Source organism: Phasianus colchicus, chromosome 2 (assembly GCF_987193195.1).
Source record: "Phasianus colchicus chromosome 2, bPhaCol1.hap1.1, whole genome shotgun sequence".
Taxonomy (NCBI): domain Eukaryota; kingdom Metazoa; phylum Chordata; class Aves; order Galliformes; family Phasianidae; genus Phasianus; species Phasianus colchicus.
This window is the reverse complement of record NC_143437.1, coordinates 35,563,785-35,580,000: the sequence shown is the minus strand read 5'-3', so window position 1 is coordinate 35,580,000 and position 16,216 is coordinate 35,563,785. Positions and strand designations below refer to the sequence as shown.

Below are 16,216 nucleotides of genomic sequence, written 5' to 3'. Positions count from 1 at the left end.
ATACCATAATTTTAGAAATGACCTCCTGTGTTCTAATTCCATTTTATCTTTCAGCACTTGCTAAGTTAACATGGGTCCCCAACGTTGAGCGTAGTAAATTAAGCCATTGTAATCTCAAGCCACTTTAGAGAAAACCGTGTGACTCCTTCTGGGCTAAGAAGTACATTTGAAGGCATGGTTTCTTTTTTTTTCTTTTTTTTCTTCTTTTTTTTTTTTTATGGAGTCAGTGAGGAAGTTTTGTATAGACCTTGCTGTGGTGACAGCACCTTACTGTTGGAGCAGTTCAGAATATTGGTGCCTTTGTTCCACAGTTTTATTATAATGATGAACTATTTATTTGTTTTCTGACATTTACAACATCCTGAGAATTTCTGCTCTCAAGTTACTTACGTGGTAAACAGGGAACTTCATTCTCATTGATATTTTTCTAGCTAACATACTGCATTCTAGAGCAGTGCAGCAGAACCTGATAATGTATTTTCACTCTTGTTCCACTTCTAAAAGCATTAATTTTCCTTTCTGTTCTTTGGACTGCTTTTACTATATCTGTAGACTCTGGCATGCCATGAATGGATGCTATCTTGGTTACTTTGGACAGCCCAGGAAATTTGAATTATCAGATCTCAGTCGATTGATTTTGCCTTGTGATGTTAAAGATGTTCCTATGATAATTAAAGAGGAAAGCAAGCATATGGAAAATAAGAGCATGCCGGACAAAGACAAGTAAGATCTCAAATATTTACATATATGCATGAGTGGGGGAATAATTCTGAAATATTATGCTTACCGAGCAGCTTTTATTTGAAGGTCATAAAAGTAAATTTGTTTCCCATGAGGAAATAGTATAATCACTTTTTAAAAAAATGGATAAAAAATCATGGATAAACCTCACTATTTTTGTAACTAGGTGACTCTCATGATTAAGTGAGATTTGAATCAAGATTTGAATTGAATAATAGTAAGGACTACATAATTGCCTCTGATTTTAGCCTAATTACAGTTTGCATGTTATCTACACTGTTCAGGTTAGTAGCCTATTTTTTTTCAGTTCTGCAAGTCTTTATACTTCTGGGATACCCAAAACTTTATTAGAAAAGCTTACTGTGAACATTTTCAAACCAAAAAAAACATTTCCATTTAAAAGACTGTTTAATTAAGTTTGCTGGGATATTGTAGGTACATTCACATACCTTGAATCCTAATGTGCTGACACTGACATAAATTTTGTACGTTCAACAGCAGTGTTGGACCTCTTTCCTTCTAGGCAGAATTCTCAAAGGTTGTGGATTGGCTACAAGTGAAGCTGGAGGACCTTAGTCCTCTAGCTTAGGCTGTAATAAGTCCCAGATCTCCCTGCTTCATTAACCAGTGGTTTGAGGGAATGCAGAAGCAAAATGCACGTGGCTGTTATTGACAAATTGAAAAGTTACTGCATGGCTTAAAGGAGTCAAACAGGCTTTAATTATAAGGTTTCGTGTATTAGGTGCATTTTCAGGCTGACTTTTAACCAAAGAATTTTGAGAAGATGGGAAAGTTCCAAGATCCTTTATTGTTAGCCCATTTAGGTAGGTTTTCTGCTAACTTATTCTCACACAGAATTCTTACTAATGTGAGTAGTCCTGCTGAAGTCAGAAAAGTAACACGTCAGTAAAGAGAAGTTCTTGATTGTATTTGAAGGACTAATCCCTATAGTCTTTTTGAACAGGCAGCAAATAGTCAGGAAACTCTGGAAATGCTAACAGCTCATTCTTGGAGCCCCAGCCTTGGACACAGTACTCCAGATGGGATATCATGAGGGCAGAGTAGAGGGGGACAACTACTTCCCTCTCCCTGCTGGCCATCCCTATTTTCTTTTCGTACAGCCTGGGATATAGTTGACCTTCTGGACAGCAAGAGCACACTGCTGGCTCGTCTACAGCTTCATGTCCATCAAGATCCCCAAGTCCTTTTCTGCAGGGCTGCTCTCAATGAGATCTTCTCCCTTCTGTATTCGTACCTGGGATTTCAACTGTCACGATTTTGTAAATATGACAGAGAGTGACTTGGCAACCACATCAGCCAGTTCCTTCGTAACCCTGGGATGCATATCATCTGGTCTTGTAGACTTGTACATGTACAACCTCATAAGGTGGACCAGAGGGAACCTTCTTTGTTATTACAGAGGCACAGAAGAATTGTAGTCAGAACTGAAAAAAAACATTACCAGACAGTGAATTAACACTGAGTTGCAGTAAAGACTGTTTTATGTATTAGCTTATCCAGCCTCCTAAAGATGACAAGCCAGTATTTGGATTGAAGAAGAGTTGGTGAAACACTTTATGACACATTTGAAGCTCCCAATATAAATTATATTTTGAAGGCATATGTAGTAATTTATACTTCAAAATGATTTTATTTTGGTGCCAATTGAGAGTGTAGAATTTAAATTTGCTGTTTAGATATGAGCTTCTGATTTTTTTGTCCTTTTCTGTTTTACATGCACAGGTCGAAATCACCAACTAGATCACATTCAGTTTTAAAAAAAGATAAACATGTGGACATAATTCAGGACTTTAAGTTTTTCAAAGCTCTGTCTTCTCCAAAGGTATCTAATTTATGTGCTGATTTGTTTCAGTTCTGTGCAACATAGGAGGAAGTGCAACTGTATTTCTCATTTAGAAAACAGTCACAAATAACCCTATATATATTCTCATTCAGTAGAGAAGCTAGAACAAAAATGCATTAACAGAGAGATCCATGAAAATTCTGTTTTTCATTCTCTTTGTTTTACACTTCTAAAATCCAATGTAGAAGAAAGAACAAACTGATTCACTTGTTTGGCTTACAGCATTAAAAAAAACCTACAATCAACAACAAAAAACCTCAAACCCAGAATTCTTACATGGAACAACAGAAATCCAAGTAGTATCCAAGGTTTACTTGAAGGATGTGTGAAAATATTAGAACAGTGGTGAGCATCTATTTATATATAGTAGTTCTTTCTACTGCTTTAATTGAATAGTGGTGCAACTCCTCCATCTTTATATGCCATAGCCTTTAAAAGTCATGGGAACAAATGAAACTTCTCCTTTTGGAACTGGACTAGAAAAGGAAAAAGATCCAAACTCTATGGGCACTTGTCAGAAAAAGAAAACCTTCCATTAACACCTTTCTGACCATTCTTCCCCCATATTTAGCGAGGGCTATGAGTTCTTTACATCCTTTCCTAAAAGTTTTGGTACTAGTGGGTCTCCTATGTACCACAGTCCATTATCCTAATACTAATGGGGCCAGCTAAGATCTAAACAGCAGTCAGTGAAAATTATTACTCCATGTGACCAGTTCTCTCTGTGTAGCTTGGGTGAAATGACAAGGAGAATGAGACACGCTTCTGTAGTGTTTATTACCCTGTCTTGCCTGAGCAGTCCTTTCCTTTTGCTTGCCCTGTGATACCAAGGATCAGCACTCATCTCCTCTGAATATTCAGCTAGTTGGAGCTAACGGATTACTTGTTGCCAAGCATACAGTTTTGAGGCATTCTGTCATTTCACCCTAAGGCAGCAACAAGATGACAAACTTCCTTGTGTAATCGTTATACCAGTCAGGGATGCTGCACAGTCTCTGAAGTAACCTCTGTTTAAATCAGGATAACTGCTTTTATGAAGAAAGGGCACACAGTACAAAGTAACGGCAGTTGAACACCAATCCCCTGCTGTTCAGCAGCTGTAGACACAGCAGTGTATAATAAAAGAGAAGTGTAAGTGGGGAAAAAAAAACGTTGATGCTGAGAATACAACATGAATTTGACAGTATCAGTCAGTGGCTGAGTTCACTGTGGGACAAGCCAATAGAGGTGAGTGTCACTTTGGCTTTTACTTAGTCATTTGAGAAGAAGACTCACGGAGTCATCCACATACTTGCCTGTTCACACATGTTGGCACTGGAGCTTTTGTTAAGAAAAAGTTTTGATATCTTTTCGTTAGCCTTAGAGAAAAATAAATGGAGAAGTTCAGTTTGCACTTCAGACTAGAAGTGTGCTATTCAGTGGCTGTGCAAATACTGAGAGTATATGTTTAACTCATTGTAATCCAGATGTCCAATCATTCTGAAAAAAAAGTAATGCCTGGTAATTAATACATAAGTAATATCTGGAATGAATTCCTTGAGGAATGTTTTTCATTGCTGAAGATGTGATATCTCAAACTGTTATTACTGCAGCACACTCAGTTGTGTGAAAAAATGTTTGTAGAAAGGTTCTGTGCATTATACCATTTCAAACTAAACTCACTTTCAAATGAGGTAGAAATGCATTATTTGCACTATTTCAAGGTTTAGGGCATACTTTTTCCATGTTAGAGGACCACAAGATGCTCTCCTAGGGTGAAATCACTGTTATGTTGTGTAAGAACAGTTGAATTTCCTGCCATGTATGTATAATACCTAGGTAAGTCTAAGGATTCACATGAATGTGGATTGAACTATCGAGGTACTTGAGCTATTTTCACTAATTTGAAGCTTCCTACAGTTTACAATAGCAATGCCTTTTTGTTCACTTATGTCTTTCCAAACTAGTTGCTGAAGTGTTTGTGATTTGCATAGCCCAGAAGAGTGAGCCCGACTGACAGTCCTTAGATGAAACTATCACGTGGCAAGGAGTTCTTACTCCATTAGCCTTTCATCTAGCTTTCCACTGTCCTCTAATAGCATGCATCCACCAAAACAGACAAGTAACGTGAAAATGATTCCTGTACCGAACTTAACAAAATGTTAATAGGTGATATAGCTAAGCAAGCATTTAAAACCAGATTTAATTTAGGTGATTAAAATAAAATAAAAAATCGCTATTAACTGTGTTGAATTTCTGTCCCTTGGGAAGCTGGAATCTCGCCTGCTATCTCTTTTCTATAGCAGAAGAATCCTCTTCTAATCTAAAAACATTCAAAACCTGTGCATAAACCACAATCTCTCCACATAGTAATGGTACTAACTTCTTCAGATAACATGAATGCTACCCACGCTATTCAATAAAACTAATAGTATGTAATAGGATTTTTTCGTTACCTTTTGTTTTGAGCTAGTAACAAACTCACTTTGGTTTCCGTTCATCAGCTTCCTAGACAACCTTTGGAAAGCATTGAGACAGGAAGCAAAGTGGCTGGTGCAGTATTTGGGCATCTTCCTATACATGAGGTAATCACAAGTGCTTCCCACCTTTTGCTGTGGTGTTCAAGCAGCAGAAGTCCTTAGCACTTGTAAATTATTAACATCACGTACTCACTCTGTTGTTAACTGTTTCTCAATTTAATTTTCTTACATGGTCTGACTTCCTATCAACCCAACTCTGTTCTCCATTTGGTGGAAGCTTGAGAAGCCAGCTGAAGAGAGCATCCTTCAGAGTGAGTAGTCCAACTATTTATTTCTTCTGTTCAGCCTTATGTCACTAAGTTATTGTTTCAGAGTCTTTTCTTTTAGCTAGTACAAAGACTTGATTCTGCACAAAGCTTTGGCTGTAAATTAACTGTAAGTTAATACAGTTTTGAAGGTACTGTTGTTTAGATTTATTGTGAGCTAACGAGGCTTCCTAAGTTGTTCCTAATTTGTAGTGAGACCAGAACTTCCACAACCTCATCACCACCTATAACAGGATGGAAAGAATCACCCCTTGAAGTAGCGCTGATTGCTCTCTATAGAGAGAGCCTAGTGAACCAGTCTGGACAGGACTCCAAACATTTAGATGGCTCATTAGGTGGAATGAATAGAGCATTCAAATATATAAGACTTACGGTTTTTAAAAGCAGCATTACAGATGGAGTATCTCATCCATGCTAACCTAATGAACGCAGGAGCAGGCACATATTGCTCAAATCGATGGCATATATGCTGTTTTTCTGACCATTAATGTGAAACTCTATGTTTTATTTTCTTTCCTGACACGTTAGGAGCAAATACATTGAAGCCAATGGCACCACAACAGATTTACATAAAATGTAATCAAATTTTTTTGTGAGCTATGTGCACAACAATTTTTTTTTTTGTCTGTGCTGTTACAAAACACTATAAAGTGGTCTGACTGTAGGTATATATTTATTAGCTCTAGAAAATTTGCATTTTCATTCTACAGATCCTAAGTGGAACAAACCTGAGATGTCCACTCTAACTGAATTGACAGTGGAGACAGAGCTCAGTGGAGAACAGAATCAAGACGAGTAAACATTATGTTCATCTTAAGGTAAGTACTTTAGCAGATTCCTTGAGCATATAGAAATAGAATCTTTACATCCATTCCAGTTCTTCAAGCATCAAAAATATTCTAACATGATTATAACAAGACATTTACAGAAAAGCCCATCTCACTCCACTTCTTGATAGATAAGAATGAAAAGCACCTTACTGTGATTGACTGTTTTTAAAGATTCAGGGCCATAAATCTGCAAAAATACTTCCATTGATGACATGCAGATGTCTCTGAAGACTAAGAAATGCATTAATTCTGGCTAGGATTAAGCTAGTTTTCTTCATAGCATTCCATATGCTACTATGTTTTGATTTGTGATTAAAAAAGCATGATAACAGAACTGTGTTGTGGCTATTGCTAAGAGTTGCCTGTGTCATCAAGTTGTTTCTTTTCCCCACTCCCAGCGTACAAGATGGGAGAGACCACATCTGCTATGGCTGACATGAACAGACCAGAGATATCCCACACCATATAATGTCCTGCTTAGCAATAAAAGACTGGGAAAAGGAGGAGAAAGGTGAGGTGATTAAGGCGTTCCTCATCTTAAGTAACCACTATGTGTGCTGTGGCCATTCTTCTCAGGCAGTGGCTAAACATCTGCCTTGAAGTAGTGAATGAATTCATTCTTTTGTTTTTCATGTCAGAAGAAAAGCAGAGACACTCAATTTTATTGAATAGACAATCTACTAAAGCACTGCAAACTAGAAGAATATACACTTATTGTATCCTAGAGAACAAAGGATGCTACAAAGGAACAAAGGAAAGAAGTTAAGAACAGAAAAGCTTATCAAGACAATTGATAGTTCCAAAGATATCTTTCAGGCAGTCTTTTCAATGCTGGATCTAGCACAAAGCTGTTTGCTAATAGGTTTGTTGAGTATTAGCTGTGAATTTTCTCTGTTGATGTCTGCATTCCTTTGGAAGCTATTTTTCCTCTAGTATCCACAGTTATATTTCAGGCTTAAGTGTTTTAGGTGTATCAGCTGTTCTGTTGTTTCAGATCATTACTGTATTATGGAAAGGTGTCTTAACTAAAACAACCTTTTTCAGCATGGCAGAAACTCATGCTTGAACTGGCTGCAGTAGTTAGTTTGCCAGAATTTCATTACAGCCTTTGCTAGTGCTTTACAGAATTTGGGAAGTTCTTCAGGTGTCCTCACCCACTGTGGTAGTTCAATCTGAATGGCATCAACAACACCAGAATGACGGGAGCCAAAAGTCTTTGTTATGTATCCACCACTATAATAGTTCCCATTATTTGGACTAGGATTGGATAGAGAAGGCACACAAACGTAACTGTTACTTTGTTCTTCAATATATTTACCCAAACTTCTGTTCCCTGCAAGCAGAGTCTCAAAAGACACACCAACTAGCTGACTGGCCAGATATCTAATGGAGGAATTTGATGCAGAAAGGACACCCGAGTTAAGAGAAGTTTTTGAAAGCGTATAACCTAATTCTATCCACTGTTCGGGATGTGCTTGTCCATGGATATCTAGAATCAGGCCCCCTGTCATCTGTGATTTTGCAGTGGTCAAAAATCCCATGTAATCCTCCCAGGCCTGTTCTGCTTGGGGAACTCCAAAGGAGGCCTCTTCCTTTTCCCTGTTGGCATCCATCTTGAACCTCTGTAAGTGGTTAATAACAGTATGTGGAAAGAAACCATTAGTAATTTTGTTGATTTCCTCAGCAAGAGCTTGAGCCACTTCTATTGTGTACCTGTCTTGTTTGGTAGATACTTTACACTTTTCATAATTTTGAATGCTTCCAGGAGGGCACTCATGAGAGAAAATACAAGAAGATGTCTCTGCATCCCAACAGCCAGCCTCTCGGTCAGGGATGTCTTCAGGTTCCATTGACCCACCATGTGGGACAGAGAGGATCAGGTTCATGTTGCCCACTTGATACTCAGTGAAATGATTATGGCCAAATATAACTTCTCTGCTGCTGGTGGGTTTCAGAAGCAAATATAGAATGGAAAGGAGGAACAGATACATAGTTTTCATTTCCTACTGGAAGACTCAGCAAAAAAGAATATAGCAATACCTGCATAAAAGCAAAAGAGAGATTTTAGATTATTTACAAATGGAAATATGTGAGTAGAGCAGCTGCTACTAGAAAAATTAGTTACCAATTAACCTATTCTACTTCAACTCCAAGCAGTACAAAGAATAAAAGTACTTTCAAGAGACACAAAAAATGAACAGGGTACTTTGCATGCCTAGATGTAATTGATGCAGTGTTTCCAAAAGAGTGGATTCTGCCAAAATAACAGGGCATGGGAAATGGTAGGTTATTGGGTCTCCTTTATTCCCCAAGAAAGAACAAAGATTACTTGATCATATTATCTGACTCTAGAGAATCACCAAATCTGAGCAAAGTATTTCAAATAAACATTTTCCTAACTAACTAAGAACTAAGTTCTTTTTTTTTCAACCCTGAAACATCAAGAAAATTCTACGAAAATTTGAAGGAATGTCTGTATCATATTGACTTGAGTGAAGCATCTTTCCATTATCCGCGTGCTTTCAAAACTAGAGGTTATGTCAGCTCAGACCATCTCTGTGTTTGTCTAAAATAGGCTGGTAAAAATTGAGTGCTACTAAGGTCTACCTCTTGTTGTTCTGCAGGCTGAGTTACTCCGAAATCATCACACATAGATACAAGTCCATTATGGAGCAACTCTCTTTAGTTTTCACGTTTCCTTTCTCTTCAAGAGAGTTAAGATACTTTTAAGCTGTCAGTAAATATGACATTTTTTGGAAAGCAGTAATTCATCGAGATACTAACAGTGCTTTCAGGTCTGAAGGCATCATATTCCTAGAAAAACCAGAGTCTTGCACATAATCATGTAAAATGAATAAATAAAGCCAGTGAAAAGCAGAAGAAAAGGATACTTTCAATTCCATGAATTAAAAAAAGCTTCACGTAACATAGGCCAGTTGAGGAGTTTGTAAATGAGTACATTAATGTGCTGTGTTGTTGTCTGTCCTACCTTTATAATCACATCACTCACAAAAATACAGAGGATAGGAGGTATAGCCAGAGAAGAGAGTGAAAAAGCTGAAGAACTACAAGGATCTGCCTACCAGACTTGGCCTGAAAGTATTGGCAGCTATACTTACCTACATGGAGCTTCCTACCACTACTGTGCCACACGTTTGTCCTCAAATCTGAAGGAGCAACAGCAAAGATATTCTACAACCTACACTTGACATGGTGCCATAAAGTTTGTTCGTTTTAAAGAATCTTCAGGCATTACACTAGATTTTCCAGCTTAAAATAAGCTTTTATCTACATCGGCACATTATTAATTCTTCCCTAGGTTTCCCCAAGACATAGGCCTTTATCTACTAGTTCACTGCATTACCAGAAATGTGTAGAAAAAAATTTTAAGTATTATTCAGAATCCCTTTTTACCAGAGAAACAGCCCACCTGCAAAAAGCAGCACAAGCCATCCACATAATTCTAAGCATAGCTTACCTGAGGTACAGTGGGGCTCAACACCAAGTTAAGGAAATCGACACTTCATGGGTGCTGATCAGCTGCCCTAGGAATCAGGCTTCCTTTGCCTCTGATGTTCAACTTAAATGTGGTGACACAGCTGTTCCTTTCCCATCACCTGCCAAACCAGTTTGTTTACATCTCTGCAATTTCCTGTTAATGATTAAATCACGCTGTTAACACTATTAGATCCTGCTTTTAAAATATCTGGATACATAACTCTGTATGATTCCGTAACTGGAAGAAAATCATGCAGGCTCAGACAGGGCAGAGGAAACTGGTGACCTCGGACTGGTCTATGGTTTTCTAGATAACACATAGGTACTGCAGAAGAAAAATGTTAGTCACAGTAATACAGACTAGAAGGGTATTTGGGGCATTATAGCAAAACACACAGCTTCCCAAGGGTTTTGTTCTTCTCCTCCAACAGCGGAACATCTGCAAATAGGGAGGAATGCGCTGGAAAATTTACCTGTTTGTTGTCTTCTCCATATGAAGGAGGTCCATGCAAATAAGAAATAATTGAACTCCATATTGTAGATAAACATATATTATTGCGTGGTTTAAAAAGTCTTCAGTATTTTAAACTGGTAGCAATTGCTGCAAGAGTATTTTGAAGATTTATCTACAAAGAAAGGAAGAGCAAGCTATTCCCAGTTCGGTGCCTTCAAAAGTGAAACTGAACTGACCACTGTGCTGGGTTTCACTCTGGACTCCGAACCAGCAGGTCTCTAGAGGGCAGGCCGAGTCCTGCAACTGCTGGCACAGAGACTTCTTCACCTGCACCTCGATGTATCATTTCACAATGCAGAGATCACAAAAGGAAAAATTATATATATGCTGATATACTACAGACTCAGCAAACTTTTGTTCTCTGAGCTGGCATCCATTTTTAGAGATCAAAACCAACTTGTCACAAACACCATAGCCACACCAGAACTCGGAATAGCTGATGTAATTAGTAAAGATGAAAGTATATGATTATTCTACAACCTCTTTTTGCCATCACTTAAATCTTTATTTCCTCCTAAAAAAGAAATCATTAGGTAAAGTGTAACTAGCCACAGTGCTATTATTTTACTTGGAATCTCTTTGTGCCAATGATTCCACTTTAAAAAAAACAAACAAAAAAACAACCCTGCATCTGGTTATCTGAGAGGAGAACTCCTCACAGCCAAGAATTACTGCCCGGGTATTCAAAATGAAGTTGCAGAACTCACAGCAGTGAGGCAGATGACCAAATCAAAACACTGGCAACATATTGGAATGGCAGACAGCAGGTTCCCACTGGCAGTAGGAATCACATAAATTATAGGTCAGTGCTCATTTCCATAGGATTACTCATGAGCAGATTGCTTCAGCGACTAGCTGGCAACATGTGGGTTCATGTTCTTTTGCTTTTGCGGGAAAAATCGAGGACGCAGAGAGAAGGTCAGATGTTCTTGGCACTGACAAACATCTATTTCAAATATTACTAAGCTGAGGTTGTTTTTCTTTTGACATCAGTGAGCTTCATTCACAAGGTATTACGTAGCAGAACTGTCTTTACTCCACAACCGCATTCTTGTGAAGTTGATGGGCACGGGTCTTACCTCATCAGACTTCCAGCAAATAAAGTAAGATTTGCACAGGAATGGAATGTCAGAATCACACTCACTCATCTTTTCAATGGAAAATGATTCCATAAGTTGTGTGCACCCAGCAGTGAACAAATCATGACCCAGATGCCAAACCTCTGAGAATGAGGTAAGTGTAACTGATGCAGGAAATTGATATGGCTTCTCTTCTGTTCTCCTCTGTACCTGTTCAGAGGTCTGCACATGGCATTAGAAATTTAACAGTTGGTTGACTTTTGAAATATGGCCCAAGCTCTTGGCCTAGCCTCACCGCAACAGGCATCTGTTACTACATTAACTTAGGTAATACAGGTTTTTAAAGACTTTACTAACATTATTGATATTATCTGATTGAAGATACTTTTAATAAACCAAATGCTAGTGCATATCATCCACATATTCCTAGAGACGCACTTTTGTGAGATCCTTTTGTGATTCATTTCTAGAGGACATAACACAAAGAGGTTGCTTTGGGTGATCACACTGATCCCTGATGCCTTCCAAATCTTTAAATCTATTTGCAACTTTTAGAGATTTAATGTAATCATGCTAACTCTTCAGCATGAAGATATCTATCTTTTCAGATTAAGGAAGCAAAGAGAAAATTCTTGGTCAAGAATTCTGTGGTTCTGGTTTTCTTCAACAAAAGTTCCTCAATTCGCGTTTCTGACTCTGAGGTTCACGCTATGATTGTTTATAATCCCAGCTACAGAAAATAGTCAAAAGTAGATTTAATTGAATTCCACATGGCATCTTAAATTTCATGCACATATTGTATCGTCTACCCTGGTTATCCTTCATCTCTTGAGCAGAATGGCTTAAGGAAAACAGAAATGTTAAAATTGATGCAAGAACATATTTTTAAGATAAGCGCTCATAATCCAATTTTCAATTACGCTGAAAGTAGAACTGCAACACTAACATCTCAGGATGGCTTATATTACATCGCAACACAAACATTGGGAAATGTAAAGGTGTGCTCTGACTAGCTCAGGCTGGGCTCTTTCAGAATGAGACCAGGATCTCACTGGGACACATCAGACACATCACACAAGGATGAGACCATCTGATATTGTTCCTACCCATGTGTGAAACACAAAAATGAGAATGCCCTTCAACACACTCTAAAGTGACTTTATGCTCCTGCATTTGTAGTATTCATTGCATTTATGCTATCCCACAGGGCCAACACAGACAGAAACAAAGAATGGACTTGCAGTTAGCTGATTTTCATGTTTTGCAGAAATGGAAAACTTTATACATAGAGATAATTCATTTCCTGATTGTAATTACAAAAGGACCAGATATCCAAACTCTAAATTGTGAAGAGAAATTCAACATTTGATTCCTCCTCCATCACTGTAGAGCACTATAGAGCCTCTTGCTGCCCCGGTTTGCAGGATGTGCAGACCATGCGCCAGCTATCAAACTACAGCTGATGTGTTTAATGTGTCAAACAGGCAGAATGAAATAGTGCAGCTGAATTAGCAGATGGTTATGTAGGAAGTCACTCCCATGCATGAGTGTCCAAAACCATTAACTAGATCTCTGAAATAAAAATGTTAGCTTTGTGCCTTTTTTCATTTGTGCGGTTTGACTACCACAGCCAGATTTTGGTATGAGATATGGATGCTCAGGGCTTTTTTTTTTTTTTTTTAATGAAGGCATTTATAGTGATGCATAAATACGGACTTTAAATTCTGACTTGGAGCACCAATTCCAACATTTTCACGCCAGGGCTTTTCCCCCAGTACAGAAAGGATGTGGAGCTCTTGGAGCAGGTCCAGAGGAGGGCCACTAAGATGATCAGAGGGCTGGAGCATGTCTCCTATGAGGAAAGGTTGAGGGAACTGGGCTTGTTTAGCTTGGAGAAGAGAAGGCTCCGAAGAGACCTCACTGTGAAAGCAACAGACGCAAATACAGCCTATGGTGGATTTTCTGCTACGTGTACTTCTTTCAATTCACAGCTCTCAGAAACATTTCTGAGTAGCTCAGTGCCGCCCAATCAAAATGGCGCCGCGACCCGCCCCTTCTTGTGCAGGGCGGAGCGACCTCCCGCACCGCCGCCATTCGCCCGCGCGGAGCACGCTGGGATTTGTAGTCCGCTCCGGGGGCGGGGCCACAGCGCACAGCGCGCGCTGCTTGAAATCCCTGAGGCGGCGGTCGCGCGCTACGGCTGAGCGCGGCGTGGGGCAGCGGAGCGGGGCAGCGCTCGGCCTCTCTTCTCCTCCCCGCCCCCCAGCGAGGTAGCGGCGCGCGGGGCTGTGGCCGTTGGGAACCGTTGCCCCGCTCTCTCCTTCGACCCTCCCAGGCAGCGGCGGCGCGGGCCGAGGTAGGGGCGGCGGCGGCGGCGAGGTGGCCGCCTCGGCCTTGTCGTCCTCGGGCGGGCGCTCGAAGGCTCCCCATCGACTTGGGGGCTGGGTGGGGGTTGCGGCAAGGCTCGATGGCGGCCCTCTGCGAATGCAGGGCTGAGCTGAGGGTGCGTTAATGCCGCGCGTTTTCCCTCCCGCAGCCGCACTATGGGCATTCAGGGGCTGCTGCAGTTCATCAAGGAGGCCGCGGAGCCCGCCCACGTGAAGAAGTACCGCGGGCAGGCGGTGGCGGTGGACGCGTACTGCTGGCTGCACAAAGGCTCCTATGGCTGCGCGGAGAAACTGGCCAGGGGAGAGCCGACGGACCAGTAAGTCACGGGAGCATCTCGGTCCCGGCCCTTCCACACGCTGAGGTCTCGTTGATCTGGGAGTTCTTGAGTTAAAAGCGACGTCAAAGCAGTTTCAGTTCGGTTCTGATAGACGCGTGCCTCATGCTTTGAGCAATTTCTTGCACGGATTTTTTCATTTATTTTTTTTGCTTGGCTTGTTACATTTTTAGTAACAGTAGCTCTTTGTCTGCAATGTGGATTCTTTTAGTAGCCTCATTTCTTAGGAAGGACACAAATAAGAACCGTGGCCATACTGCAAGTCTTGCTTTGGAGCGTAGGCCAGATTAGCGTGAATTCTTGTCCTTTGTCCTGTCCCTAGAAAGCTGAGTTGAACTCTTGTTTTAAATTGTCTTCTAACATGTTCTTCCTCCTTTTTCTTTAGAAATAAAAATACTAGCTAGTCTGGGCTAAGCTTCATTCATGGGATTTTGATTAAGTATTTGGCTGGAGACAAAAGAGCACTGATTACAAATCGATTCAAAACTTTAATTCCTGCTTCTGATAGAAAGAAGAACTGTAGAGTTTCATTCAGCTCTGCTGCTTGTTTTTGAAAATAGTGGAAATCCTTTGGAATTCTGAGAAATTATGTACATTTAAGTGAATTAAAAAAGCTGACAGGCAGGGAAACGTGACCCATCAGTGGGAGCTTTAGGGTGACTGAACTTCTTAACTATATCTATTTAATGAGGAGGAAAAAAAAAAACTATCTTTGTGGACATATGGTCATTAATCTCAGATAGGCCCTTTAAGGACAGTGTAGAGATCCCCTCCACGCTTTAGAACACATCTGAATAATTTTGCAGTTGCTGTTAAATGTTAGTTGTGTGCTGCTGATGAAACGATCCTGTTGTACAGCTCTGCACAACTAACAGGTGAGGAAATGAGAGATCTGAGGAAGTATGCAAAGTCTGGAATCGCCTGAAAATATTTTTACTAAAGGTTGGTTTCTGCAAGCAGTGGAGGATTGCCTCCTGGTCTGTACTCCTAGTGCAGTTTGGGTAACTGTCCCATCTCTGAATGTTTTCAGTAATGTGCCTGTATGTTTAGGGTAGGAGGATATATTTGCTTGTCTATCTCTTAGCACATACTCGCCCACTGAGAATTGGATAGTTCCATGGTTAGAGGCTTTATACCACATTGCTCTACAAAAGTGCACTCAATGAAACATTTAAAAGGCTCCAGGGAAAGATAATGTAGAGCACTTGCAATCTATTGTAGCAGAGTCAGCTGAATGCTGCTTGAATTCTTAGTGCATTTTGTGCAAAAATAGAGCTTGGTAGGCTCAGATCTAAGCTGGGAGGTGAAGCATTTATTTATTAAAAAGGGCATTCATGTGTTCTTAATCTTTCTATGATACAGGAAAGATGTAAGTCCTGTTAAGACTTCTGATCAATGAAATGGATTTTTTTTTTCCCTCTTCTTGTTGACACAGTTATGTAGCTTTCTGCATGAAACTTGTTGACATGCTCCTCTCATTTGGAATTAAACCAATTTTGGTATTTGATGGATGCACCCTACCTTCTAAAAAGGAAGTGGAGAAGGCCCGAAGAGAGTAAGTATTGATTTGCCAGCACAGCAGTTTAATACCACAGTCCATTTTCAGTTTTGGAAAAACTTCAGACTTGTTAGGCAGTGATCTTTGGTCATCTTTCCTGCAGTTTAGTTTAACTTCACTGAATTTACATTTAAAATTGTACAAACATCTTCTTAGAGATTTAATTCCAAAAATAGAAAAGTGTTTAATAAATGAAAGTATTTTTAGAGAGGAAGGAAGTAAACTACTGAGCACCGTTTCCTGTAATGTGTTAAAGCCTTTCAGTTCACTCAAGCTGATTGATCTCTGTGGATATAACAATTCATACATAGGATATAACAATTCATACATAGGATATAACAATTCATACATAGGATATAACAATTCATACATAGGATATAACAATTCATACATAGGATATAACAATTCATACATAGGATATAACAATTCATACATAGGATATAACAATTCATACATAGGATATAACAATTCATACATAGGATATAACAAAACTCTATTCAAAATTAATACCACCTTCCTTATCATTCTCTTCAAATAAACAGATAGAACTACTTCAGCTTTGGATTAGAGTCCTATATAACTGTACATCTTGCTGAAGCTCTGCGAATTTGTTATTAAAATGTTG

At 39.5% G+C, this 16,216-nt stretch overlaps 3 protein-coding genes across 9 annotated transcripts in view; 2 read left to right on the top strand and 1 right to left on the bottom strand.

The window, feature by feature from the left end:
- Nucleotides 1-6,706, top strand: part of WDR64 (WD repeat domain 64) — a 61,605-nt gene extending 54,899 nt beyond the window's left edge. For all 4 annotated transcript variants that reach the window (XM_090135358.1, XM_031592432.2, XM_031592422.2 and 1 more), the window contains 6 exons: nucleotides 553-723; nucleotides 2,485-2,584; nucleotides 5,089-5,169; nucleotides 5,342-5,375; nucleotides 6,101-6,208; nucleotides 6,619-6,706. In XM_090135358.1, the coding sequence (XP_089991484.1) occupies nucleotides 553-723; nucleotides 2,485-2,584; nucleotides 5,089-5,169; nucleotides 5,342-5,375; nucleotides 6,101-6,189 (475 nt within the window). In that variant the 3' untranslated portion in view covers nucleotides 6,190-6,208; nucleotides 6,619-6,706. The remainder of the gene's footprint in view (nucleotides 1-552; nucleotides 724-2,484; nucleotides 2,585-5,088; nucleotides 5,170-5,341; nucleotides 5,376-6,100; nucleotides 6,209-6,618) is intronic.
- LOC149918958 (uncharacterized) lies at nucleotides 6,045-13,393 on the bottom strand. Of its 2 annotated transcripts, XM_090135365.1 has the most exons (3): nucleotides 9,699-13,393; nucleotides 9,340-9,387; nucleotides 6,045-8,260 (listed from the first exon to the last, which is right to left on the bottom strand). In XM_090135365.1, the coding sequence occupies exon 3, from the start codon at nucleotides 8,218-8,220 to the stop codon at nucleotides 7,261-7,263; it is 960 nt and encodes a 319-aa protein (XP_089991491.1). In that variant the 5' UTR covers nucleotides 8,221-8,260; nucleotides 9,340-9,387; nucleotides 9,699-13,393; the 3' UTR covers nucleotides 6,045-7,260. The 2 variants fall into 2 exon arrangements, with proteins under 2 accessions (XP_089991491.1, XP_089991492.1); XM_090135366.1 differs by lacking the exon at nucleotides 9,340-9,387.
- Nucleotides 13,394-13,513: 120 nt separating this feature from the next.
- Nucleotides 13,514-16,216, top strand: part of EXO1 (exonuclease 1) — a 43,428-nt gene continuing 40,725 nt past the window's right edge. For all 3 annotated transcript variants that reach the window (XR_016464174.1, XR_016464173.1, XM_031592445.2), the window contains exons 1-3: nucleotides 13,514-13,667; nucleotides 13,848-14,015; nucleotides 15,469-15,588. Coding sequence is in view for 1 of the 3 variants with exons in the window: in XM_031592445.2 (XP_031448305.2) it covers nucleotides 13,855-14,015; nucleotides 15,469-15,588 (281 nt within the window). In the remaining 2 variants the exon portion in view is untranslated. The remainder of the gene's footprint in view (nucleotides 13,668-13,847; nucleotides 14,016-15,468; nucleotides 15,589-16,216) is intronic.

Bases quoted from the DNA above. Each gene is read 5' to 3' on its own strand.
- LOC149918958 (XM_090135365.1), bottom strand. From the start codon at position 8,220: ATGAAAACTATGTATCTGTTCCTCCTTTCCATTCTATATTTGCTTCTG.